The following is a 16,544-nucleotide window of genomic DNA, read 5'->3' on the forward strand; positions in this document are numbered from 1 at the left end:
GAGCCTGTGCTCGAGAGCCCACGAGCCACAAGTACTGAACCCGTGTGCCACAACTACTGAAGCCCACGCGCCTAGAGCCTGTGCTCCACAACAAGAGAAGCCACCGCAGTGAAAAGCCTGCACACCGCAATGAAGAGTAGCCCCCGCTCACCGCAACTAGAGAAAGCCCATGCACAGAAAGGAAGACCCAACGCAGCCAAAAATAAATTAATTAATTTAATATATATATATATATAAATACTAAGACAATTCTACACTTTAGCATGCTATCGTGATGACAATAGCAGCGTTTGAGTTAGTTTACAAAACATTTTCACATTAGACTCATGTAATCTTGACAACCATCTTGAGGTAAATAACAATGACAACAACAAAACTACATTTACTGAGCACTTAGAGCCTTACAAAATTTTATCATTTAATTCAACAACCTGCTGAGGTTGGAGTTGTAAATCACTTACTAATGTCAGACACAAGGCAGGATCTGAACCCAATTGTATCTAATTTTAAAACCCATCTTCTTGGGACTTCCCTGGTGGCACAGTGGTTAAGACTCCACGCTCCCAGTGCAGGGGCCCTGGGTTCGCTCCTTGGTCAGGGAACTAGATCCCACATGCATGCCACAACTGAGAGTTCACATGCCACAACTAAGGAGCCTGCCTGCCGCAACTAAGACCCAATGCAACCAAATAAAAATATTTTTAATGCATTTTAAAAAATAAAATAAAATAAAACCCATGTTCTCTAAATCTCTACACTATGGCAAGATTTGGAGACAAAGGCTTGAGTTTTCAGGCCCATAACTTAACAGCTGTATGCCCTTGGGAAGTCACTTAATTCTCTTAACTCTTCATCTATAAGATGGGAAGATTAGTATCTGTCCCCACCTATTTCAGAGTACAGCTGACCCTTGAACAACTAGGAAGTTGGGGCACCAATGCTCCACGAAGTCGAAAATCCTCTTATAACTTTACAGGTGGTCCTCCATATCCAGGTTTGGCATCCCTGGATTCAACCAACTGCGATAAAACTATAGTACATATTTATTGAAAAAAATCTGCCTGTAAGTGGACCCTGAAAGTTCAAACCCATGTTGTTCAAGGGCCAACTGTAATTGTAAAGATCAAATAAGATAAAGGACATAAAAGGTGTTCATAAACTCAAAAAAAAAAACTACACAAATGTCATCATTACTGATTTTGACAGAGAGAGTAAAGAGAAAAAAAATGATATAGTATAGTAATTGCAAGGGGAAAAGATGCTGGTTTTTCTTCTTAAAGCAAGTTGAAGACCCTTAAGGAGAAACTTCAGACTTCAAAATTTACCTGAGACCTTACTGTCAATTGGGCTGTGATAAAAGAATCTGTACCACAAATTATTTTGTCACTTTTCTAAAAATACAGACACACCCAGATACCTGTAACTTACACAGATTTGGAGGTTAGCAAAAACCTAATAGCTGATTTCTTTTTAAAAGTCTGGTTCTCATAAGAATCAGTAGCCACTATACTAGGTCACCATAATTAAAATTCCCTTGCAACGGCCTTCCTGTTCTTTTCTACAGTATCATTTTCAACCTGTGGTGCCGACATCTTTCATTCTGCAAAGACTAAAACATGAACTACAAATCCTAAATAAAGAAATCAGACCACTTAAACTGATGAGTTTAAGGGAAAAGTTTTATTACTCAAAAATTCACAATTTAAGGTTAATTTTTAATAGCATTTACAGCAAATGAGTGAGAGAAAGAAGTAAAGTTGAAGTGAAATCACTGAACTGTTGTAATGTATGTCAGATATTAAAAAGACAAGGAGGTATTCAACCCTAGATTACTAGTCACAAAACATCAGCTCACCAAAAAGGTTCAATAGCAGATTTCAGAAAAATCACACAGCACTCACCTCTTTCATACCAAAAAACAGCCCAATTATTTTTATTCCTTCTAAATTACATTCACAAAAGGCATTTTTGGCAAAACAAATTATTATAACAACTTACATATTAATAAAAAAATATCATTTTCAATGAGAAAACACCATTTCTTTTATCTACAGAAGAAAAATCATGGACTCTGATAAACCCATTTCTGTAACGTACATACATTTTTACTGACTACATACAATATTTAATCTATATTTAAACCTACATGTAAACTCAACAAACCTAACTTTCGTATATGAAATTATGTGCTAATACCTCAATACTGAAACTCAAGACAGTGACTTGTACACTAGTTGCCAGGTTTTTTGTGTAAATGTCAAACAACAGGTCCACTGAGAAGCTTTTGAATCTAATTGAATTTATTCATTCAAACCAGAATTTATCATGTGTTTCTAAGCAGTGGTTCTCATCTAGGGGCAATCTAGCAATGTCTGAAAACATTTATGGTTGTTACAACTGGGGGGGGGGCGGTGAGGTAGTTTGCCAGAAAGGGGTGCTACTGGCATCTAGTGAGCAGAGGCCAAGGATGCTGCTAAATATCTTACAAAGTATAGGACAGACCCCCACGACAAAGAACGACCCACCCCAAAATGGCAATAACTGCCAAGGTTGAGAAACTCTGAGCTATAAAAGTTTATAAACACCCATCTGTCTAAAAACAGTAATCACTTAACCTTTGTTTCCTATATTATTTGCCAATTCTATTCTTTACATACTAGTCTTTGGCAACAAACTTACCCTATTCCCATCCTTTCAATCAGCTTCTAACTTCCAAACTTGTCAATACAGCCAATTTCAAAACCTATTATCTTTGACTCATCCCTATTTTTAATTGTAGTAGTTGTTGTAGTAGTAATGGCCGGGGCCAACACATATTTAGCCCTTACTACATGCCAGGCACTATCCTCAGTGCCTTGTACATATTAACTCATTAGTCTAGGTACTATTATTACCGGGTATTCTTATTATCCCCATTTTACAAATGAAGAATCCAAGGCACAAAAAGGTTAAGTAACTTGTCCAGGGTCACAAAGATAATAAGCAGTCAAGCCAGGTTTCAAATCCAGGCAGAATGCCTAAGTATTCCAAAGTCGTCCTTTCTTCTTTCATCCTCTAAACCAAATCATAAAATCATTAAGTTCCACAAGGACAGGGTCCTTGTTATACTCACAGCAACATCCCCAGGGCCCAGTACATAATAGGTGCTCAAAAAACTTTTCTTTGTTGAATGCATGAAATATCCCTCAAACTCACCCCACCTGTTTCCATTGCCTCCACTCAAGGCCAAGGCTTTCAGCACCTCACACTTGGCTTTCTTTACATAGCCTATAAACTAACCAATCAGGTAAATGGATATAAACTCCTCTGCCACATTTTCAATAACCCAGCCCATAACCCAACGTATTCGAAGTTTTCTTCCCACTGCTTCTCAATTATCAGTAGAATCGTAACATCTTAAGAGTCAGATGGTACCTTAGAGATCATCCAATCCAACATTTAACAGATAAAGAAACCCAAAGATGTTAAGTGACTAAATCACCCAGACAGGTGGAGCCAAGACCAGAACTTGATTCTTGCAATTTCTGCTCTAGGATTCACTCCTAGAGGATTTGCTTAACTCATGACAGATGTGTCTCCTCACTAGTCCATCAACAAATTACATTCATTTCAATTGTTCACACTTGTTTCTCCTGCACAGCCTGCCCTCATTTTCTTGCTCCATAGATCCAAATCCTATTCATCCTTCAAAATCTCCTCCTATTCCATTCTTCATGATCTCCTCCTTCTCAGAAAATCTTACATCCTGAATAGATGCTAGAGGAAGAGGATCACCATTACTGGGCCAAGTTTAATACATAACTAACACGTCCCACAAAGCAAAGCTACTTGGATCATTTCTTCCCTGAAAACTATTTACCCATTCTTTGCTATGTTTCTGGAAGTGATTTCGATACAGACTAACTTATATGGCACCTTCATAAAATGTTTATATACCTGGAAGAGAAGCTCACTCACATCTTTTAGAGTAGACACATAACTCCTGAATGGCCCAAATCACCTATATCTCTTCCATTAGGAAACTCAGGTTGTTCACAAAGTCCAAACCCAGAACTCTGATACAACTCACCTAGCAGCCACAGCTTCTAAGGTTCATCTCTTTCTCTGTATACTATCATTTGTCTTAACTTCCTCCAAAACTCCATTTCTGAGGAATAGTTCACACTTCTTTTCCTTCCTCGTCTTCCCTACACTACACAGTATAGAATACCCTCCTTTATCTTTTATTATTTTCCATATGGCTCTTCAGTGAAAGTCCAGTTTGCTACCTCTCATCCAACCTCAACTAGCCAGTTCTTTATACAGAAGTCACATCTATCTCTTCAGCCTCTCTCAGGTCTTAGGGTATCTCAACTCCATGAAGGTTAATTTTGGTTTTTTTCCCCCTTCTCCATTCTTCCTTCCTCTAGACAAGTGGCCTCAAAAGTGGTGTGGGTGCAGCTCAGAGGAAATGCAAAAGGATCCACTGGGCTGCTGGAAAAAATTTATTAGAACTCTTGTTATATTTATTTTTTCATCGCATCCTTTCTTAAATTCTGTTTCTGTGTACATTTCTAAGTTACCCATTAGTACAGTAATAAAGATACATAAATTCTTGGAGTACGTGATCACAAGTCTGGAGACAACTGCTTTAAAAATACCTTGATAATGAGGACAAAGTAATAGGTTCCAGACCATATAGAGGATGTAAATATGTATATGTGTGTGTGTGTGTGTGTGTGTGTGTGTATATATATATATATATATATATATATATGCACACCTGGTAGGAAAAAAACTCTTGTTTGTATCCAAAGTCCTAACGATGCCCACCAACCTCTAACCCCTGCCAGCCATCTCAGAAATGTGTCCTACTCAAAAGAGCAGAACAGAGGATGGTTTGGCAAAGCCCTTCATTTCCAGTTTGAAAAAAAAAAAAAAAAAGAAATTCAAAGTGCTAAGATACTACCCTTATCTTTCCCGTAGAAGGGTATTTCAGGACAGTGTTCACTATCCTGACACTGCTCATTGCCTGATTTATACGTATATACTTCAAAGGCCACTACCTGCTGAGATTCAGTTCCTATTTCCCAATCCCTCGAGGCACAACTCATGCTCCCTTCGCTAACGACCGACTTCTACTAACACCTGGACTGAGCTCACACCTCCCTTCATCCTTCTCTCCCCTGAGGACACTATCCACCGTCTTCCCCGAGCCCCACAATCGCGTCCCAGTGCAGAAGACAGCCCATCCAAGGTCCCTAAGACCACTTCTCTTTCCTCCTCCGCCCCCGGGAGCTGCCAGCCAGGCTGGAGACGGGAGGGGGGGAGGGGTGTGACTCGCCTCCCGTGACTGGCCCAGATGGCAGCAGATTCCGCCCCCACTCTTGGGCACCCCTCGACCCCCTAGAGCTGCCTGTCTGCCTCCCACCCCGCCTCAACCCCACCTCCGGCCTTCCCCACGCCCTCACGCCGGCTCGGGAAACACTCACCGTGCTGGGTGAAGATATTGAAGCCGGCCTCTGCGGTGCGCCCCGCCAGGTCCCGCCTGCGGCTGGAGGGTCTGGCTGCGCTGCTGCCCCGGATCCCGCGGGGTTGCGACTGCTGAAGCCCCGGAGCCTCCCCGACGCGGCCCACCTGCTGCCCCATCCCTGCACTTGCGTACTCCCGCGCCCCCGCCGACCCGTGGTCACATTCCTCCTCGGCTCCGGCCTCGGGCTCCAGGCGCTTGCTCCGGCCTCTCCTTCCCAGTCGAGGCCCCGGCCCTGAGCGGTCCGGCCACCGGCGTCTCCCCACCCGACTCCTCACAGCAGCCGCCGCGCTGCCTCTCGACGCCTCACAGATTCTCCTTTTCCCTCCCCATTCCGCGGCTCCGCGCCCTCAACGCTGCCGCCGCCGCCATCTTTAAACCACCGAGCGCTAGGAGAGCGTGGGACAGAGCGTCTCCCGCCCCCCACCCGACCAGTCACCTCCGCTACTCGGAGGGAGGGCTTCCCGGCGGCCCGGCCCCGCCCCGCCCCGCCCCGCCCCGGCCCCGGCTCGTCCGCGAGCTCCCTTCTCCTCGGAGGGTGGGTTCGCCCCCGTCCCCCGCACACCCCGTACCTACCTCACTGGCACGCCTACAGCTGCTTCAGGTCTTCCGGCCCTTCGGTTCGTTCGCGGCACCTCGGCCTCCCACATCCGAATCCGCCTTAGCCACCTCCTCCCACGTTCGTTTCTACATGCTACCACCTTTTTTAGGGTTGGTCGGTCTAGAGCCTTCCCTGTCCCACCTCCACCTGTCAAATCAATTAGTCGCGCTGAGCGCCCCAGGTGCACAGCTCGCTCTTTAGCAGGCACAGTTGGGACAGAAAAGCACAAGGCGTTTGATGCTTGCCATCCAGGTGAGGCTCCCTAAAATGCCCGGGAGAATTCCTTTAAATACCCTCGTCACCAAGCCGACCTACAGTCAAAAGTAAATGATATAAAATTTACATGAAGCTAATAAAAAGGTACATTATTTCATTGTAATTTTTTGAAACTATTTCATAATGTTAAGTTGCACTCGCTTCGGTTGTCTGCACTCTACAGTCTCATTGGAGAAGCAGTTATGACCCGGTTCCTCCTATCGTATTACCATGAATTCCTCTTGAACTCCTTTACCGTGTAACCACGTGTGTTTCTGTTACCCTTATATTGCTTGACAGTAAAGCTAATCTTCCTACCGGCATGCTTTATATATAGTGCACGTGGTCAGGTCTCCTTTGATGACAAAGGAGAAAAATAAAACTACCTTTGACCCTGTTTCTGAATGAGAACTTATCTTTAACTTATGTTGTCTAAAGACAGTGACTCAGGCAGAAATGTTTTTAATGCACGCACACATACATATACATGTATAAATATTCACTTATCATCTCCCCCCTACTGAGCATTCTTGCATGTTAATATTGATCCAGTTTTTTACATTCTCAAAGAACTTGATAATTATTCTTTAGCTATTCATTTAGCTTCCCTATTTCCTTTATAAAAAGCATCAACTATTGGAGGTACCACACTGAAAATTTGCTTTAAAGCAGAGGATGTGGGAACCATTGCAAAGAAGCAACGAAACAACCATTGGGAAGATAAATTTCAGGGAAAAAGGTGGATACAGCTCTCCTTTACATGTCTTTCATAGAACCGGGCTGACCTTAGATGAACCATTAATACTCACCACTATAAAAGTCCTCTGAAATTATTCCGTTGCCATCCAGGGTATGACCAGAAATAACTGAAATTGCCCACCAGATGGGAACAGAAACACTATGCTTTAGCACTGGATACAATATGAATTTTCCATTTGGTCAAAGTTTTCCTGTGTTTAAATACTTTGTCTTTTCCTTTTAATTCCTGAAGTGTTGCAACTACTGAAAAAAAAAATCATTGACAAGGGATAAAGGTGGTCATAGAGCTATGATTTGGTTTGTTGTTTGATTTTCATTATCTGAGAGAATTTAATTTGGGGGATAATGGTCTGGCTTCTCTTTCTTTCATAGTATGTAATGGGTAAGTGTAGTATAGTGCGGTGGTTAAGGGAGGCACTTAAGTGCTTGAGGTCAAAACTGGGCTCAATATTCGTTTGCTCTTAGACAAATATTTAACCTCTTTGTGCATCAGTTCTTCATCTGTGAAGTGATGATGATAGCAACAGTACCTACCTCACAGGGCTGTTGTGAGAATTAAATTGGTTAATATACATAAAGCACTTAAAACAGTATTTGGGTGCTTCCCTGGTGGCGCAGTGATTGAGAGTCCACCTGCCGATGCGGGGGACACGGGTTCGTGCCCCGGTCCAGGAAGATCCCACATGCTTGCGTACCGCAAAAAAAAAAAAAAAAAACAGTATTTGGCATATAAAAAGCGTATACAAGCACTTACTATTAGTACAAAAAATGTAATGTTTTCAGAAATCCATCAACTTTTCCAGGCCTAATTTTTTTCAAGTGGTATATGCTTAGATAATAGAACGAAGTCTACAGTATTTATTCATGTGAGCCCCTATCCACCACCTGCCACCTTTATTTAACTAAAAACAAAAACACCAATCAACCAATAAAAACAGGTGGAATCATATATCACTTTATTAGTCATTCCTACCTGGTCATCACCAGTTACCTGCACATGTGAACTATTGCATGTGAAATATTACCTTTGTTTAGCATATGAATATTCCTCTACCAAAGAGTCTTAAGATCCTGCCTAGACTGAAGCAAATATCTTGTAAGTGGAGATGTTTTTCAAAGTGAAATGGGAATTTTCAGAATTGGGGTGGGGGGGTGTTGAAAGACCAGGGAGAAACCTACTTACTTAGGTGCAGGACACTATTTCATCTCAATGTAACCAAGCCCAAGTGACTCACCTGAGAATTACAATTAAACATTTAGAACGATTAAAACATTTAAAACAATCCCAAGTAGTATTAGCTCAAGCTGAAATGAGGGCAGCTGTGAACTCCAGGCAGGTGCAGAAACCAGATGAAAAACAGGAGCAGGGATGGTACACAGTAGCACAGGGACAGCCTCACCCGAGCAGTGGCCAGGGGACGGCCCCAAAAATCAAACCCATCGTCAACACCAACAAGGCACAATGAAGACATAGATGCTCATCATCTTTACCTTCCCTATAATCGGAGTAATACCACTATTTCCAGAAGCAGGGAACTGGTAAGCAATGCTTCACTGGTCCCTGTCTTTACCCATCTGGATTTCCAGGCTATTGCCACATCCTTACATTTTCTCCCATATTAGTCAATATTTCTTTCTCTCTGTCTATATGGATACAGTGTTCATTTAGACTCAGATCATCTCTCTGCTGGATTCTCCTGCTGCTACCCTTTTCTTTCTAGGTTCTTCACCAAGCAATTCACTAAAAGAAAAATACTTCTTCCTCTCATTGCTTTGATTGTGCTTCCCCTCCCCTTCATCATGTACAATGTCTAAATTTTTCACCTGATGTTTCAAAATTATTTTCCAGGATACACTGGATTATAATTGCCTAATGTTCATCAGCTCCTGTTCCTCAAATACCCACCCCTTCTATAGCAGGCATATATGTTTTATCCAATAGGCCTATTTCTAGGATGTCTTCCTTTTAACTCTGACTTTTGCAATACTCAGATTCTCCCCAATATGGTGCCCAAATGACTCCCTTTACAGTATTCAGGGTTCTACTCAGATCCTGCCTCCCTCTTAGGAAAATCTCAGACTTATCCATAGAGACATAATAGTTTCCCTGTACTCTACTTGGCCCCTACCTAAAATAACCACAGCTGGTTAACAATTATTTGCCTATAAAAGTCAATTACCTCCCTCTACATCCCCCAAATGTGTTTAATTTTGACATACGGCTCAATGTCATAGGGTTAGAAAGAACCTTAGAGGTCATCTAGGATAATCTTCTGGAATTCCCTGTACAATAACTCCAGTGAGGGAGCCCATTTATTTTGAAGAGTTCTAATTGTCAGAAAGTTCTTCTTAAAGGTAAACTGACACATGCCACCCTGAAACTTCCATCTGTTTCACCCCTGGTCCTAGTTCCACCCAGTAGCTACACAGAATAAATTTCACTTTTCTTCTACACAACAGCCCTTCAAATATTTGGGAGCTGTCATGTTTCTCAAAATCTTTTCTTTTACCTATATAATGCATGTTTGTATAGTTATGTTAATCTCTGTCTATATTATCTACATGGGTTCAAAATATTTGTGTAGATAAATTGGAAGAAAAATGTAATTTCATATGTAGCATTTTTCTTCTTTTTTTAGCTTTATTTATTTTTATTTATTTATTTTTTAAACTCAACGTTTTATTCTATGGTACAAGTACAGAATTTTTTGCAGTACGCGGGCCTCTCACTGCTGTGGCCTCTCCCGTTGCGGAGCACAGGGTCCGGACGCGCAGGCTCAGCAGCCATGGCTCACAGGCCCAGCCGCTCCGTGGCATGTGGGATCCTCCCGGACCGGGGCACGAACCCGCATCCCCTGCATCGGCAGGCAGTCTCAACCACTACGCCACCAGGGAAGCCCCGGAAATTTTTTACTGAGGGAGGAATGCATTGAATTCTATACCTGTTAATCTTTATTTTGTTCTTATTATCCTTTCTATTTTATATATTTATATAAAACAGAGAAACTTTTAAACTAGTCATCAGTTATTGAGACTGCTTTGTGGTTTCACAATTTTCACAAAACTTATACCATTTTATGGGCCAGCACATATCCAGTAATGTCCCTGGGCTTTGTATGCTTGTCTTCTCCTTGTTAGGTTTATTCCCAGCAATAGGATTACCTGTATCCAGAATGCCAATTGAAACACCAAAGATGGACATCATGACAATCAGTAACACCGCAGTCTTACAAAATGGAACAAGATAAAGACCAATTGTGGTAGCGAACATTGACACCCCCAAAAGAAGAAAATGATTCATATTGTCAAAAAGAACTCCACCAATCACAGAGCCACCCAAATATCCAGAGTCACGGCCCACAAAAATCAGAGAAAGACTGCTGATATTGCGATCCACATTTGTTGCCAAATCTTGAAATGTGGGTCCCAGTATAGCGACACTCATTCCCTTTTCACTGTGATGATTGTTTCCTTTGCTGTGCAGAAGCTTTTTCGTTTAATGTAGTTGCACTTGTTTATTTTTGTTCTTGTTGCCTGTGCTTTTGGTGTCATATCCATGAAATCGTTGCCAAGACCAATGTCATGAAGCTTACCACATTTTGCAATCATGTGTGCTATTCTGCTAGTGTTGGAGGGTCTCCCGCAGAAGCGGGGTGGCCGTGGCTCACCGCGGGGACAAGGACACTGGCTGCAGAAGCCCTGGGAGGCACTCCCTCGCGTGAGCCCTCCCAGAGTCTGCCATCAACCCCACGAAAGGGCCTGTAGGCTCCAGTGCTGGGTCACCCCAGGCCAACCAACACTTTTTTTAGTTTTATTGAGATTTAACTGACATATAACATTGTTTAAGGTGTACAGTGCCTTGATTTGATACACTTATATACTGCAAAATTATTACTGCCATAGAGTTAGCGAATACCTCTAGCAGGCGCATAATTACCATTTCTTTTTATGGTAAGAACATTTAAGATCTACTCTCTTAGCAGCTTTCAAGTATGTAATACAGTATTATTAACTATAATCACTATGCTGTACATTAGAGCCCCAGAATTTATTCATCTCGTAACTGGAAGTTTGTATCATTTGACCAATACCAATCCTCCTCCCCCTCCTCCCCCTCAGCCCCTACTAACCATCTTTCTAGTCTACGTTTTTATGAGTTCAGCTTTTTAAGATTCCACATATAAACGAAATCATACAAGTAGTCTTCTTTCTCTGTCTGATTTATTTCACTTAACACAAATGTTGTTACAAATGGCAAGATTCCCTTCTTTCTCATGAATAAAATTCTGTTGTATATACAGGCAAACCGCATTTTATTGCACTTTGCTTTATTGAGCTTCACAGATTTTGCATTTTTTAACAAATTGAAGGTTTGTGGCAACCCTACATCACACAAGTCAGTTGGCACCATTTTTCCAACAGTGTTTGCTCACTTTGTGTCTCTGTAGCACATTTTGGTAATTCTGGCAACATTTCAATCTTTTTCACTATTATTTTCATTATTATTATATTTGTTATGGTGATCTCCAGTTAGTGATCTTTTTTTAATAAATTTATTTATTTTATCTATTTTATTATTTTTGGCTGCTTTGGGTCTTCGCTGCTGCATGCAGGCTTTCTCTAGTTGCGGCGAGCGGGGGCTACTCTTCATTGCAGTGCATGGGCTTCTCTGTTGTGGCTTCTCTTGTTGCACAGGCTCTAGATGCACAGTCTTCATGAGTTGTGGCACGTGGGCTCAGTAGTTGTGGCGCTCAGGCCTAGTTGCTCCACGGCGTGTGGGATCTTTCCTGACCAGGGCTTGAACCTGTGTCCCCTGCAGGTGGATTCTTAACCACTGAGCCACTGTGGTTAGTGATCTTTGATGTTACTTCTCTGACTCGCTGAAAGCTTAGATGATGATTAGCATTTTTAGTAATAAAGTATTTTTTAATTGAAGTCTGTATATTGTGGCGTTTTTTTAGACACAATGCTATTGCACAGTTAATAGACTCCAGTAGAGTATAAACATAACTTTTCACATAGACTGGGAAACCAAAAAATTTGTTTGGCTCACTTTATTGTAATATTTGCTTTATTGCAATGGTATGGAAATGAAGCCATAGTATGTCCGAGTATTGCCTGTACATACCATATCCTTTTTAGCCATTCTTTTTAAGCTGTTTGCACATGCAGTACTTTGGGTTTTATGTATGGTTTGTCTTTGAACTGTTGTTGTATTAAATCTTTAAAGGCCTATAGAGTGCCAAATACAGTTCCACTTACAGAGCGATATTTTTAAAGTTTCTTTGGATGACAGTGAGAAGGAGGATTCTTATCTGGCCGGCATAGAATAAGTCATTCTTTTTGAAGATAAGGAGATGGATTAAATGACCTCTTGTTCCTTTTAGCCCCAAGGGTCTATGATTCCATACTTCTTGGATTAAAAAACTTTATAAATTATTAAGAGACTATTTCAAACAATTGGCAAAGTGCTATATAAATGTTACTAGTAGCAATAATATCTATTCATTTTAAATTAATAAATTAGTACCAGGGCTTCCCTGGTGGCACAGTGGTTGAGAGTCCACCTGCTGATGCAAGGGACGCGGGTTCGTGCCCCGGTCCAGGAAGATCCCACATGCCACGGAGCGGCTGGGCCCGTGAGCCATGGCCGCTGGGCCTGCGTGTCCAGAGCCTGTGCTCCGCAACGGGAGAGGCCACAAAAGTGAGAGGCCCGCATACCGCAAAAAAAAAAATTTTTTTTAATTAAAAAAAATAAATTAGTACCACTCCTTTTCTATGGTAATAATGAAATAGCTGACTAAACAATCCATTTAACATGTAGCCTACCACTAACTAGTGTAGTGGAACTGAGACTGGCTTAGAATTTATGTGAAATGGGTTTCTCTTTCACTTATCTATTGCTGAATAAGAAACAATCCCAAAACCTAGTGGCTTAAAACAATAGCGATTTATCCCTTCTTGCAATTGTGTGGATTGTCTGAATAGTTCTTCTGCTGATTTCACCTAGGCTCACTCATGTAACAGCATTCAGCTGGAGGCTCAGCTGAGATGAAAGGTTGGCAATTCACATATCTGGCATTTGGTGCTGCTGTCTCGGTTCTCCTCCACTGGCCTCTTGTGGGCTGAATTATACCCACCTCCCTATTCATATGTTAAAGCCCTAACCTCCAGTACCTCACAAAGTGACTGTATTTGAGGATAGGGTCTTTAAAGAGGTAAATAAGTTAAAATGAGGCCCTAAGGGAGGGTCCTAATCCAGTATGACTGATGTCCTTATAAGAAGAGGAAGTTTGGACACAGACACACAGAGGGACGACCATGTGAAGACAGAGGGAGAAGACAGCCATCTACAAACCAAGGAGAGGTCTCAGAAGAAACCAACCCTGCTGACACCTTGATCTCAGACTTACAGTCTCCAGAACATTGAGAAAATAAATTTCTGTTAACTCACCCAATCTGTGGTACTTTGTTATGGCAGCCCTAGCAAGCTAATGTAAACAGTCTAACCTATTGGAGAACAAGAGGTATATTAGCTTGCTAGGGCTGCTGTAACAAAGTACCACAGGGTGACTTAAACAACAGAAATTTATTTTCTCATAGTTCTGGAGACTGTAAGTCTGAGATCAAGGTGTCAGCAGGGTTGGTTCGTTCTGAGGACCGTGATGGAGAATCTGTTCTCTGCTTCCCTCCCGGCTTCGGGTGGTTTCCTGGTAATCTTTGGTGTTCCTTGGTGCATAGCATCACCCCATCCCTGGCTTCATCTTCACATGGCATTCTCCGTGTGTGTGTGTGTGTGTGTGTGTGTGTGTGTGTGTGTGTGTGTGTGTGTGTGTGTGTGTGTGTGTGTACTGTAAAGACCCTATTTCTTAATGTCATATGGTGAGGTACTAAGAGTTAAGATTTCATTGTAAAGCAACTATACTCATAAATATGTTAAAAAAAAAGAGTTAAGATTTCAACATATGAATTTTGGGGAAAAAATTCAAGCCATAACACTAAGCTTCCTTAAAGCACGGTGGCTCAGTATTCTAAGAGAGCAAGAGCGGAAGCTGTATCATCTCTTGTGTCTTAGTCTCCAAGGCTCTCACAACATCACTCCCACCACCTTCTATTAATGAAGGTAAGTCACAGGCCTGCCCAGTTTTAAAAGATGGAGAAATAGGCTCCACCTCTTAATAAGAGGACCAGCAAAATATTATGGTCATGTTTTCAGTCTTCCATAGGGTCTTATAATTTTTGACAATTAACTAGCTATATGGCCTTGGGCTAATCATAAAAGCATAGATTCTTAGAATCAGAAGGGACCCAGGCCAATCTTATTCCCACTACTGAGTAAATTTCCTCTGTCTCCTTCCCACTCCTGAGGTCTCCTTCTCTTTCCATTCTAAGGGCTGCTCCTAGGTGAACTCACCAAGCCTCTGTGTCTGTACTTACGCTGTTTCCTCTGTCTTGAAAGCAAATACCCCCTTCTTTTATTTCCATCTTTTTATTGAAGCATAATGTTCATATAGAAAAGCATGTGTGTGTGTACTGCTTGATGAATTTCACAAACTAAAATGCACCCATGTCATCGGCATCTCGGTCCAAAAGCAGAACATTACCAGTACCTCAGAAGCCTTCTCCATGCTCCCTTTCAGTCTCTACGCATTTCCTCCCAACTCCACAAAGGTAACACTATACTGACTTTAATAGCATACATTGATTTTTGCATATTTTTGTACTTTATATAATGGAATCAGACAGTATGTAATCATTGTGTCTGACTTCTTTCACCCAATATTATGTGTTTGAGATTCATTCATATTTTCATTTATACTTGCAGATCATTTATTTTTCATTGCTGTATAGTGTTTCATTATATGAGATTATAGTATACTTTACTTATCCATTCTATTGCTGATGAGCATGGTTTTCATATGAATATCCTAGTACATGTCTTCTGGTGACCATAGATATGCATTTTGTTAGGTATTTTTCTGGAACAAAGGATACGTGATGTTTAGCTTTAGTAGATACTATCTAATGGTTTTCCAAAGTGGCTTCACCAATTTTACTCTCACAAGTAATGTAGGAGAGTTTTGGTTGCTCTAAATCCTCACTAACACTAGATATTTTCCATCCTTTAACTTTTTAATCCATTTCACACTTCTTTTACTGTCTGACTCCTATTTGTCTTTTTAAGACTCAGCTTAGGAGTCACCTCCTCCAAGAAGGCTTAACTGACATGCTGGATTAGATGTCCCTTCTCTGGGCCCACATTAACCCTTATCTATGCCCCAGGCTTTCGAAGTTACCTGTTTAGAGTTGTTGAGGTTAGTATGAAGGACAAACTGGCCCATGTGTAAATTGAAACCAGTCTTTGTAGCAGTATCTATCAATACATATACTCAGTTTGTAAACACAATATACAGACTATGTGTACAATTCATATATTCTTTTACCTAGCAATTCCTAAAAATTACTTTTACATTTACACAAAGATACATGTTCAAGTATGGTCCCAGTATTGGTTTTGTTTGTTTTGTTTTGTTTTTTGTTTTGTTTTGGCTGCGCCACATGGCTTGTAGGATCTTAGTTCCCCGACCAGGGATCTAACCCGTGGCCCCCTGCAGTGGAAGCCTGGAGTCCTAGCCACTGGACCGCCAGGGAATTCCCACAGTATTGTTTTGTTTGTTTGTTTGTTTTTTAAGACTTATTTATTATTTATTTATTTTTGGCTGCGTCGGGTCTTAGTTGCGGCATGCAGGATCTTTGCTGAGGCATGTGCGATGTTTTGTTGCAGCACGTGGGCTTCTCTCTAGTTGCAGCGTGCAGGTTTTCTCTTCTCTAGTTGTGGTGCACAGGCTCCAGGGCGGGTGGGCTCTGTACTTTGCAGCACACGGGCTCTCTAGTTGAGGCATACCAGCTCAGTAGCTGTGGTGCACGGGCTTAATTGCCCCGCAGCATGTGGGATCCTAGTTCCCTGACCAGGGATCTAACCCGCGTCCCCTGCATTGTAAGGTGGATTCCTTACCACTGGACCACCAGGGAAGTTCCACACAGTACTGTTTCTTTTTTTTTTTATTCCTCATTCTACTTTTTTTTTTGAATTTTATTTTATTTATTTTTTTATACAGCAAGTTCTTATTAGTTATCTATTTTATACATATTAGTGTATATCTGTCAATCCCAATCTCCCAATTCAACCCACAGTATTGTTTCTAATAGTGAAAAATTTAACCCAAAGTAACTGTTCATCAACATAGGAATAGTTAATGTAATACTAAGCACTGGTTGAAAAAAAAAGAATGAAATAGGTATATAGGGCTTAAAAAGATCTCCAAAGTTTACTGAAAAATAAAACAGCAAGTCACAGAAGAACATGAAAACTTCTCTGGATGGGGTAATGGGGAAGAGTTACCAGAAAAGGGGGGAAGG

The 16,544-nt window shown here is 41.4% G+C and overlaps 1 protein-coding gene across 4 annotated transcripts in view; it reads right to left on the minus strand.

The window, feature by feature from the left end:
• ABL2 (ABL proto-oncogene 2, non-receptor tyrosine kinase) overlaps positions 1 to 5,862 on the minus strand; it is a 102,192-nt gene extending 96,330 nt beyond the window's left edge. For all 4 annotated transcript variants that reach the window (XM_060034666.1, XM_060034650.1, XM_060034658.1 and 1 more), the window contains exon 1: positions 5,472 to 5,862. In XM_060034666.1, the coding sequence (XP_059890649.1) occupies positions 5,472 to 5,628 (157 nt within the window). In that variant the 5' untranslated portion in view covers positions 5,629 to 5,862. The remainder of the gene's footprint in view (positions 1 to 5,471) is intronic.
• Positions 5,863 to 16,544: the final 10,682 nt, after the last annotated feature.

Source organism: Delphinus delphis, chromosome 1, assembly GCF_949987515.2.
Source record: "Delphinus delphis chromosome 1, mDelDel1.2, whole genome shotgun sequence".
NCBI classification, from domain to species: domain Eukaryota; kingdom Metazoa; phylum Chordata; class Mammalia; order Artiodactyla; family Delphinidae; genus Delphinus; species Delphinus delphis.